Source organism: Pelophylax lessonae, assembly GCF_965119305.1.
Source record: "Pelophylax lessonae genome assembly, chromosome: 3".
Taxonomy (NCBI): domain Eukaryota; kingdom Metazoa; phylum Chordata; class Amphibia; order Anura; family Ranidae; genus Pelophylax; species Pelophylax lessonae.
The window spans coordinates 67854574-67867182 of record NC_138770.1 but is presented as its reverse complement, the minus strand read 5'-3'; the positions used below and the strand labels follow the sequence as shown (position 1 = coordinate 67867182).

At 43.2% G+C, this 12609-nt stretch overlaps 1 protein-coding gene across 1 annotated transcript in view; it reads left to right on the top strand.

The window, feature by feature from the left end:
• Positions 1-4300: 4300 nt before the first annotated feature.
• Positions 4301-12609, top strand: part of LOC309550332 (uncharacterized protein) — a gene marked incomplete at both ends in the record, with an annotated part of 34114 nt that continues 25805 nt past the window's right edge. Inside the window, 2 exons of the mRNA XM_082250729.1 lie at positions 4301-4511; positions 7885-7934. Of these exons, the coding sequence (XP_082106855.1) occupies positions 4301-4511; positions 7885-7934 (261 nt within the window). The remainder of the gene's footprint in view (positions 4512-7884; positions 7935-12609) is intronic.

The window sequence follows — 12609 nt, the reverse complement described above, 5'->3', positions numbered from 1 at the left end:
ATATATATATATATATATATATATAAATATATGAAAATGAAAAAACTAAAATGAAATCTTATATATGGCGTATATACTAGCAATGAGCATATACCGTGCCTGTGTACAAATACTCCTATAAGCAAAAGTTACCAAAAATGAAAAAGTGCTAAATGAAGCAGGTGTGCTTACCCAAGGTTTATGTGTAGATTAGTGAAAAAATATTTATATATATGTGTCCGTAATCATACATAAATATATGCAAGCTGCAAAATGGGTTAAATTTATAAGTAAATATATATGTGACAATAGATGCCTAATAAAATGTCATACAATGTGTAATGATAAATTAATAAATAATTGATAAAGTGTACAATACACGTGTAAATTTAGTGTACAAATATAAATATACCCCGCAAATAAATATAAATATATATCAAAAAATGCAATCCAGCACTAAATATATGCAAATCCAGCAGAAATGAATAAATATGTGCAAATCCAGCAATATAAATAAATATATGTATATATAAATATATAAAATCCAACAATAAATATGTGCCGATCCAACAATCAGTGAAATGTGCAATCACAGATTAGTCCATACAAAAAATAATAAGGTGCTCTTTATAATAGCCCGGAGTGCCGTGAGTGGGCGAAAAGTAAGGTGCTGGCAGATGACGTCAGTGTGACGAAACGCGTCGAGAGCGTAATTACATCACTTCCATCTATTGACCCGAAGGCTTGGAACGCACATCCGGCGGTTGGAACGCACGCTGTCTCTAAGCGCGCACCGCAAGGGAGGAGTTTGCGGCTCCTATGCCATACGGGCATACGATACTTTAAGATGTTATGTGAGTACTTGTCTACATTTATTTGATAAAGGATTTTAAGCGATACTTCACTATTGGAGGCATTTTTTCTTCTATATATGCCCTGGGGAGGTTCTGGCTATTTCCCTTGATATCGATGCTGGAAACCACTGCATAGTGATTTGGAGTGACCGAGCTGACTGGGAGAGGACGAACAGGAATAGAGATAGGATTGTTGGTGTATGGGAGCGATCCCCAATATCGATCCGCGATCCACCCCTGTAGGGATACCTGATTCTGGTAAGCATAGGACCTCAGGAGAGGGGGAGCACCTTACTTTTCGCCCACTCACGGCACTCCGGGCTATTATAAAGAGCACCTTATTATTTTTTGTATGGACTAATCTGTGATTGCACATTTCACTGATTGTTGGATCGGCACATATTTATTGTTGGATTTTTTATATTTATATATACATATATTTATTTATATTTGGATTTGCACATATTTATTCATTTCTGCTGGATTTGCACATATTTATTCATTTCTGCTGGATTTGCATATATTTAGTGCTGGATTGCATTTTTTGATATATATTTATATTTATTTGCGGGGTATATTTATATTTGTACACTAGATTTACACGTGTATTGTACACCTTATCAATTATTTATTAATTTATCATTACACATTGTATGACATTTTATTAGGCATCTATTGTCACATATATATTTACTTATAAATTTAACCCATTTTGCAGCTTGCATATATTTATGTATGATTACGGACACATATATATATATTTTTTCACTAATCTACACATAAACCTTGGGTAAGCACACCTGCTTCATTTAGCACTTTTTCATTTTTGATAACTTTTGCTTATAGGAGTATTTGTACACAGGCACGGTATATGCTCATTGCTAGTATATACACCATATATAAGATTTCATTTTAGTTTTTTCATTTTCATATATTTATATATATATATATATATTGAAATCCACCACCACCTGCTTCATATAGGTTGATTTTACACATTAACAGAGACCCATCATCACTAGATAAGACCCTCCATTCATTTCCCCCATATCCTATATCAGGCAGCGCCAATCACTTCCCCTTCTTCTTTTTATACATTTGATACATCCTTTTACAGGGCTGTATTTTTTGAAGTGGGCTGCAGCCAAGTATTGTTTTGGTTTTATCCTAAAGGCGGATTTTTTGGTTTTTATTAAGGGAAGGGAAATGGTGCTGCCCAATGGGGGTGAGTATATAAAAGATGTAATATAGTGGGTACCACAGGTATAAGACAATGTGTATCTATGTAAAAATTAGATATCTGTACACCACATAAATAAAAGATATATATATATACTATGTTGTATATTACATACCCCTTACCATTGCACTCTGTACACTATGTTGCATATCACATACTCCTTACCATTGCACTCTGTACACTATGTTGTATATTACATACTCCTTACCATTGCACCCTGTGCATTATGTTGTATATTACATACTCCTTACCATTGCACTCTGTACACTATGTTGCATATTACATACTCCTTACCATTGCACCCTGTACACTATGTTGTATATTACATACTCCTTACCATTGCACCCTGTACACTATGTTGTATATTACATACTCCTTACCATTGCACCCTGTACACTATGTTGTATATTACATACATACTCCTTACCATTGCACCCTGTACACTATGTTGTATATTATATACTCCCTACCATTGCACCCTGTACACAATGTTGTATATTGCATGCTCCTTACCATTGCACCCTGTACACTGTTGTATATTGCATGCTCCTTACCATTGCACTCTGTACACTATGTTGTATATTACATACATACTCCTTACCATTGCACCCTGTACACTATGTTGTACATTACATACATACTCCTTACCATTGCACCCTGTACACTATGTTGTATATTACATACTCCTTACCATTGCACCCTGTACACTATGTTGTATATTACATACTCCTTACCATTGCACCCTGTACACTATGTTGTATATTACATACTCCTTACCATTGCACCCTGTACACTATGTTGTATATTACATACATACTCCTTACCATTGCACCCTGTACATTATGTTGTATATTACATACTCCTTACCATTGCACTCTGTACACTATGTTGTATATTACATACTCTTTACCATTGCACTCTGTACACTATGTTGCATATTACATACTCCTTCCCATTGCACCCTGTACACTATGTTGTATATTATATACTCCCTACCATTGCATCCTGTACACTATGTTGTATATTGCATGCTCCTTACCATTGCACCCTGTACACTATGTTGTATATAACATACATGCTCCTTACCATTGCACCCTGTACACTATGTTGTATATTACATACTCCTTACCATTGCACCCTGCACACTATGTTGTATATTACATACTCCTTACCATTGCACTATGTACACCCTGTTGTTGTACGTTACATACTTCTTACTATTGCACTCTAAGCACTATTTTGTAGGTGTAACGCTCCTGCGTTTTTATAGTAAGCTGGATTTGCAGCTGCAGAATCTCCACTCAGCAGTCATGTAGAGATGTGTTGGAATACCAGATCCAACTCTCCAGACTCATCATTGTGGGCCTGTCTGCTTCAGCATACAGATATACACACACTCAATAAGATGTTCCTGGAGTGTTGGGATGTATATGATAGTATGAGGGTGATGTGCTGAAGGGACAGGTGTGAGCAGTGACAGTAATGGTAAGCACTTGATAGTAATGTTCAGGAAAGTAGTAGATGGTAACAGGTAGAATGCAGATAGGTTAGTAATCAGGTATGGTAATAGGTGGTAAGGACAGCAGATGACACACACAGGATAGAGTAACCCAGTGCAAGGATAGATGGTAGTAGACTCAAGAGCTAGCAATCTATGTAACAGTGCAGATGGTAGAATTAGTATGCATAGAAAGTAACAGTCGTTAATGTGCAGTAGATGATAGTGTAAGTTAATTATGGAGGATTCCCCTGTGGGGTACTTATCACTAGGTAAAGATTAGTAAGTAGCGGGGTCCAGTAGTGAGGGAATGATCCGGTAGCGAGATACGGGATCCGTAGCGAGGTTCCGGTCTGTTCCAGGTAAATGCAAATAGCTGGAGGTTCTGATAGCAAGACAAGGCTTGTAAGCATGTGGACACACAGTCACATTGAACGAACAACGTGAGAGAGAACGCTGGCGATTGAAATAGCCACTCGGCGGTGCTCAGTGATGACGTCATCCGTCTTAAAGGTGTATGCGTTCCACCTAATTAGAAAGGTGGGACGCAATGTTGTAAAGAATATGAAAAATAAGGGTACCAGAGGTACCAGAATCTTACAGTAGGTTACAAACTCTGTATCACTGCACTGTATATCCTATGTTGTACATCACATACTCCTTACCACAACACCCGGCATAGTATGGTGACTCTGCAGGAGCACAGGATGGAGGTGGGATGTGGTGACAATGTGTACATCCAATGGTAACAATCTAGGGCATAAGGAAGGGAACCAGCAGGGTCATGGGGCAGCACAGACTACAGCAAGGAGTCAGCCCAGAGTCCCGGTTCAGCCATACGGGCACAGCAGGAATAAGCAGCAGGATGATGGGGTAGAAATACAGCACAGCAAAGACCAGTCCGAAGTCCTAGGGGCAGCCATGCAGGCCACAGCAAGAGGTAAGTGACAATATGGTGTAGAAAGGATTCAGTCCAGGGTCACATGACAGACCTGGGTACAATGAGGGACACACGGCACAGGTCCCAAGGCACAGCAGAGGTCAATCAGCAGAAACACAGGGAAGAAATATGGACTATGTTGCATGTTCTGTACTCTTTACTGCTGCACCTAATATATTATGTTGTACTTTACATGCTCCTAGCCACTCCACTCTATACACTATGCTGTATATTACATACTTCTGACTACTGCTCCCATAGCGCTACTCTGCTCCGTGTACTGTACACTACACCTCCCAGCATCCTCTCTACTCTGTATACACTACAACTCCCAGCATCCTCTCTACTCTGTATACACTGCACCTCCCAGCATCCTCTCTACTCTGTATACACTACAACTCCCAGCATCCTCTCTACTCTGTATACACTACACCTCCCAGTACCTTCTCTACTCTGTATACACTGCACCTCCCAGCATCCTCTCTACTCTGTATACACTACACCTCCCAGCACCTTCTCTCCTCTGTATACACTACAACTCCCAGCATCCTCTCTACTCTGTATACACTACACCTCCCAGCATCCTCTCTACTCTGTATACACTGCACCTCCCAGCATCCTCTCTACTCTGTATACACTACAACTCCCAGCATCCTCTCTACTCTGTATACACTACAACTCCGAGCATCCTCTCTACTCTGTATACACTGCACCTCCCAGCATCCTCTCTACTCTGTATACACTACACCTCCCAGCACCTTCTCTCCTCTGTATACACTACAACTCCCAGCATCCTCTCTACTCTGTATACACTTAAACTCCCAGCATCCTCTCTACTCTGTATACACTACACCTCCCAGCATCCTCTCTACTCTGTATACACTACACCTCCCAGCATCCTCTCTACTCTGTATACACTACACCTCCCAGCATCTTCTCTACTCTGTATACACTACAACTCCCAGCATCCTCTCTACTCTGTATACACTACAACTCCCAGCATCCTCTCTACTCTGTATACACTACACCTCCCAGCATCCTCTCTACTCTGTATACAGTACAACTCAGAGCATCCTCTCTACTCTGTATACACTACACCTCCCAGCATCCTCTTTACTCTGTATACACACCTCCCAGCATCCTCTCTACTCTGTATACACTACACCTCCCAGTACCTTCTCTACTCTGTATACACTGCACCTCCCAGCATCCTCTCTACTCTGTATACACTACACCTCCCAGCACATTCTCTCCTCTGTATACACTACAACTCCCAGCATCCTCTCTACTCTGTATACACTACACCTCCCAGCATCCTCTCTACTCTGTATACACTGCACCTCCCAGCATCCTCTCTACTCTGTATACACTACAACTCCCAGCATCCTCTCTACTCTGTATACACTACACCTCCCAGCACCTTCTCTCCTCTGTATACACTACAACTCCCAGCATCCTCTCTACTCTGTATACACTACAACTCCGAGCATCCTCTCTACTCTGTATACACTACAACTCCCAGCATCCTCTCTACTCTGTATACGGTACACCTCCCAGCATGCTCTCTACTCTGTATACACTACAACTCCAAGCATCCTCTCTACTCTGTATACGGTACACCTCCCAGCATCCTCTCTCCTCTGTATACACTACAACTCCCAGCATCCTCTTTACTCTGTATACACTACAACTCCCAGCATCCTCTCTACTCTGTATACGGTACACCTTCCAGCATCCTCTCTCCTCTGTATACACTACACCTCCCAGCATCCTCTCTACTCTGTATACACTACAACTTCAAGCATCCTCTCTACTCTGTATACGGTACACCTCCCATCATCCTTCTACTCTGTATACACTACACCTCCCATCATCCTTCTACTCTGTATACACTACACCTCCCATCATCCTCTCTACTCTGTATACACTACACCTCCCAGAATCCTCTCTACTCTGTATACACTACACCTCCCAGCATCCTCTCTACTCTGTATACACTACACCTCCCAGCATCCTCTCTACTCTGTATACACTACAACTCCCAGCATCCTCTCTACTCTGTATACACTACACCTCCCAGCATCCTTTCTGCTCCGTATACACTAAACCTCCCAGCATCCTCTCTCCTCTGTATACACTACACCTCCCAGCATCCTTTCTGCTCCGTATACACTACACCTCCCCGGGATCCTCTCTCCTCTGTATACACTACATCTCCCAACATCCTCTATCCTCTGTATACACTACACCTCCCAGAATCCTCTCTACTCTGTATACACTACACCTCCCAGCATCCTCTCTCCTCTGTATACACTTCACCTCCCAGCATCCTCTCTCCTCTGTATACACTACACCTCCCAGAATCCTCTCTGCTCTGTATACACTACACCTCCCAGAATCCTCTCTGCTCTGTATACACTACACCTCCCAGCATCTTCTCTACTCTGTATACACCACATCTCTCAGCATCTTCTCTGCTTTGTATACACTACACCTCCCAGCATGCACTGTATCTTCTAGCATTCTTTCTACTCTGTATACACTACACCTCCCAGCATCCTCTTTACTCTGTATACACTACACCTCCCAGCATCCTCTTTACTCTGTATACACTACACCTCCCAGCATCCTCTTTACTCTGTATGCACTATACCTCCCAGCATCCTCTTTACTCTGTATACACTACACCTCCCAACATCCTCTCTGCTCTGCATACATTACACCTCCCAGCATCCTTTCTGCTCTGTATACACTACACCTCCCAGCATACTCTCTGCTCTGTATACACTACACCTCCCAGCATACTCTCTGCTCTGTATACACTACACCTCCCAGCATACTCTCTGCTCTGTATACACTACACCTCCCAGCATCCTCTCTGCTCTGTATACACTACACCTCCCAGCATCCTCTCTGCTCTGTATACACTACACCTCCCAACATCCTCTCTGCTCTGTATACACTACATCTCTCAGCATCTTCTCTGCTCTGTATACACTACGCCTCCCAGCATGCTTTCTGTTCTGTATGCAGTATACCTCACAGCATCCTCTCTACTCTGTGTTTAGTACACCTTTCAGCATCTTCTCTGCTCTGTATACATTACACCTCTCAGCATTCTCCCTGCTCTATATACACTAGGCTCTCAGCATCTTCTCTAATCTGTATACACTACACTACCCAGCATCCTCTATGCTCCGTATACACATGATCTCCTAGCATCCTCTCGGCTCTATATATACACTACACCTCTCAGCATGCTCTCTACTTTGTATACACTACATCTCCTAATTTCCTACTTGCTCTTTATACTACATCCCCTCTGTATAACTTCCCATCAGCTTCTAATATCATGGTGTGTTTTGTGTTGTAGGATCCCTGAAGTCGGGGGATATGGATCAGGATGTGCTCCTCTCCAGCATGGTAATACAGATTACTGACTATATTCAGTATTTAGAGAGATTTTCACCCCCTTTTTGCAAGGATTCCATGTCTTTGTAGATTACCTCAATCAGGTGAAAGTGTCCCTGTCACAACTTCTCATGGTAAATAGTCACTGGACAGTAGAGCGGGGACACCCAGCTGCAGTTCTCTTCCCAGGAGTCCAAATATCTGGAGTGTTCTGCCATACAAAATCAGACCAGGGTTCACTAGGTTAATATTGTGACCTTTCCAATCCCCCCGCTCTTCCCTATTGGCCTCTGATGGGTGGCTTCACTCACTGACAGGGAGCAGGATTCTATTTAAAGGGTCTGTCCCCCCTGGAGATAATTCAGTGATTGGTAAATGCTGGATTATGAGGAGCTCCCATCATCCCTCTTGTATATTTATCTCCGCCCATGAGGAGCAGTAACACCCAAAACCTCCAGGTGGGCAGAAAAAAAGTTTAACATTTTGATGGGGAGATTTCATCACTAAATACAAGAAGCCGGCAGGGGGCCCAGTTCATCACACTCCAAGTGATTTTTGGGTGGACTGGTCTTATAACCAGTTCCCGCCCGGTATATTGTCCAATGACGGCCAAGTGGGACCTTTGGCGTTCCTAGTGGACATCAGAAGATGTCCTCCCAAGATGCACCTCGCACACAGGCCACGCTGCTGCGCTATTTCTTACCTGCTGTGTCTGATAACTGACCTGCTGCCAGTACCATGTGATCGCTGTGACCAATCACAGCAGATCACATGACAATTGTAAACAATGGATGGCTTCCTTTCATGCCATTCATTGTGTACAATTGTGTTGCTATCTATGTTTGGTCACAGTGATCACATGGTACAGACAGGGCCAATTACAGCTCATCGGGAGCATGTGATTAGCTGTAGATAATCACAATAAACCCTGAATTAATCCATTTCATTCAGTAAAAATAGTTGCATATAACAGTGACATTTATTGGTATAAGCTATCATAGTGTGTAAAATAAATAAATAAATAAATAAATCCTAATCAATTCCCCAGAGTAGTACAGGGTTACTATAGCAACACTATATTTCTTTGTCACAGCATGTTAAAAAAAATTGTAAAGAAAATATAATATGGAAAAAAAATGAAAAACATTGCAAAAAAAAAATAATATTTTTTTTTTTTACATACTGTCACCAGTCAGTGTCCCTGATCACCGCCACACCAGTTATATGATAACGCTATACTGCACTGGTGACAGTATGTTGGGAAAAAAATAAAAAATAAAATATTTGTTAAATTTCAAATTTTCCAAAAAATTGTGACAAAATTACAACCTCAAAAAACTGCCATACCTCTAACTAAATACCTTGGACTTCCTAGTTCTCAAAAAGGGGTCATTTGTGGGATATTTGTACTGTCTTGGCATTTTTGGGCCTCAAGAAATGAAATTGTCAGAAAAATATACCATAGTTCGTGGACTCTATAACCTTCCTACAGACTAAATAATATACCCGTATTCAGGTTATTTTCACCAAAGAAATGTAGCAGAATATATTTTGGCCTAAATTTATAAAGAAAGAATATTTATTTGCAAAATTTCATAACCGAAAGAAAAGTGCATTTTTTTTTTTTTTTTTTTTTTAAACGTTCGTTTTTTTTTTTTTTTTTTTTCATTTATTTAGCGAAAAAATAAAAAACCCAGTGGTGATTAAAGTGGTTGTAAACCGACCTTAAGAACTTTTACCTATAGGTAAGCCTTTAATAAAGCTCACCTATAGGTGATGGGGGGGGAGGGTACAGATGTAGAATTAGCCAGTGGAAAGCAAGATTCAGAGGGCAGAAATGGGGGCATTAGCGGTAGGGTGTTCAGAGCTCCTAAACCCAGGGTGGGTACGGGGAAAAATCACAAGAGCAGCCTAAAAACATCAAATGAGGATATAGGCAACCGGTCAAAATTACGAGGTTTGTATACCAATGCCAGAAGCCTGGCCAACAAGATGGGAGAGCTGGAGCTAATGATGTTTGAGGAGGACTTAGATTTTGTGGGGATAACAGAGACTTGGTTCGACAGCTCTCATGATTGAATGGCGACCATTCAGGGGTATTCCCTTTATCGCAGGGATAGAGAAGGTAAAAAAGGGGGAGGGGTATGTCTGTATATTAAGAACAGTGTACAGGTAAATATGAGGGATGATAATAATGGAGCTATGGACGAGGCAGAATCCCTATGGGTTGAACTTAAAAGGGAAGGCACTATGGGGAAGGTAATATTGGGCGTATGCTATAGGCCCCCCAACCAGAGGGAGGAAAGGGAGGCGGTCCTCCTTTTACAGATAGGATTGGCAGCAAGGAGCAGTAATGTCATTATAATGGGGGACTTTAATTATCCAGATATAGACTGAGCAGAAGGGACCGCACACTCAGCCAAGGCTCGGCAGTTCCTAAATGTTCTGCAGGACAATTTCATGGGTCAGATGGTGAATGCACCGACAAGAAACAATGCGGTACTTGACCTACTGATTACCAACAATACAGACCTGCTCACGGATATAGAAATACGGGGCAACTTAGGAAACAGTGACCATAGGTCAATTAGTTTCAGTATTAATCATAGTAATAGGAAACACAAGGGTAATATAAGAACACTGAATTTCAAAAGAGCCAATTTCCCCAAACTGCGCTCTCTGCTAGAAAATATCAATTGGGATAGAACCCTGGGAACAAAGAACACGGAGGAAAAATGGGAGTGCTTCAAGAGCATACTAAACAAAGGGATTGGCCAGTGCATTCCAAAGGGAAACAAATTTAAAAGAGCAAAACTAAACCCTGGGTGGCTAAACTCCAACATAAAAATGCATATTAGTGCTAAAGAAAAGGCCTTCAAAAAATACAAGACTGAGGGGTCATTGGCAGCATACAAGCATTACAAAGAGTGTAATAAGAAATGTAAAGATGAAATCAGGGCGGCTAAAATAGAACACGACAGACACATAGCGGAAGAGAATAAAAAGAACCCCAAAAAAATTCTTTAAGTGTATAAACAGTAAGAAAGCGAGGCCAGAACACACTGGCCCCATAAAAGACGACAAAGGGAATATGGCCACAGAGGACAGAGAAAAGGCGGAAGTGTTAAATAATTTCTTCTCTTCAGTCTTCACAGAAGAATCGGGGGGCTACACTAACCCAACTGGTAAGGCTAATCTAAATAATACACCTCAGGAAGTACCACCATGGCTAACAGAGAATAGACTTAGAACCAAACTAGAGAAACTTAACATAAATAAATCACCGGGACCGGATGGCTTGCACCCGAGGGTTCTTAAAGAGCTCAGCCAGGTGATTGCCAGACCATTATTCTTGATCTTTAGGGATAGTCTACAGACAGGTATGGTGCCAGCTGATTGGAAAAAAGCCAATGTGGTACCAATATTTAAAAAAGGGCCAAGATATATCCCGGGTAACTATAGGCCGGTCAGCCTAACATCTGTAGTCTGCAAGATTTTGGAGGGGATATTAAGGGACCACATACAAGACTTTACATAGGCGGCTCTCTAATTAGGCAAATTAGGCGATCGCCTAAGGCCTCGCACCTACAGGGGCCTTGCAGCCAGTGGCGGAGCGACAAAATTTAGAAGGGCGCAGTCAGGAAAATCTCCCAAGTAAAAGATTGTTTTAAATCCTCGGATATAAAAGTTGCAGCAGTGTGCAGTCCTTTCACTGCGGCTGGGAGGAGAGGGTGGCTGGAAGAGAAGGAGAGGGTCCCTGGGTGGCTAGGGGAAAAGGAGAGGGCCCTGGGTGGCTAGGGGAAAAGGAGAGGGCCCCTGGGTGGCTAGGGGAAAAGGAGAGGGCCCCTGGGTGGCTAGGGGAAAAGGAGAGGGCCCCTGGGTGGCTAGGGGAAAAGGAGAGGGCCCCTGGGTGGCTAGGGGAAAAGGAGAGGGCCCCTGGGTGGCTAGGGAAAAAGGAGAGGGCCCCTGGGTGGCTAGGGAAAAAGGAGAGGGGCCCTGGGTGGCTAGGGGAAGAGGAGAGGGCCCCTGGGTGGCTAGGGGAAGAGGAGAGGGCCCCTGGGTGGCTAGGGGAAGAGGAAAGGGCCCCTGGGTGGCTAGGGGAAGAGGAAAGGGCCCCTGGGTGGCTGGAGAAGGAGAGGGGACCTGGGTGGCTAAGGGAGGAGAGGGCCCCTGAAGGAGAAAGAAAGGGCCCCTGGGTGGCTGAGGGAGAAGGAGAGGGTCGCTGAGGGAGGAGTAGAGGGCTCCTGAGTGGCTGAGGGAGAAGGAGATAGCCCCTGGGTGGCTGGGGGAGAAGGAGATGGCCCTTGGGTGGCTGGAGGAAAAGGAGAGGGGCCCCTGGGTGGCTGGGGAAGGAGAGGGGCCCCTGGGTGGCTGGGGAAGGAGAGGGCCCCTGGGTGGCTGGGGGAGAAGGAGAGGGCCCTTGGGTGGCTGGGGGAGGAGGAGAGGCCCCCCGTGACGCCAGAGTCAGTTGCCAGGGAAGAGAGTGGAGCTGAGCCAGTCCTGCATATCTGACATCAAAGCCAAACATGGTGGAGCTGGAGCCCTTTGCCCTACACAATGACAGCACCCAAGGTGGAAGGTGAGGGGTAGCGGGGCTGTGACATTATATATCATATGGACTCTGTACATTATTGGTAGTTTTGGTTGGAGTTGTTCTTTAGATGTTTAACTCTGTTGTTTTTCCCCC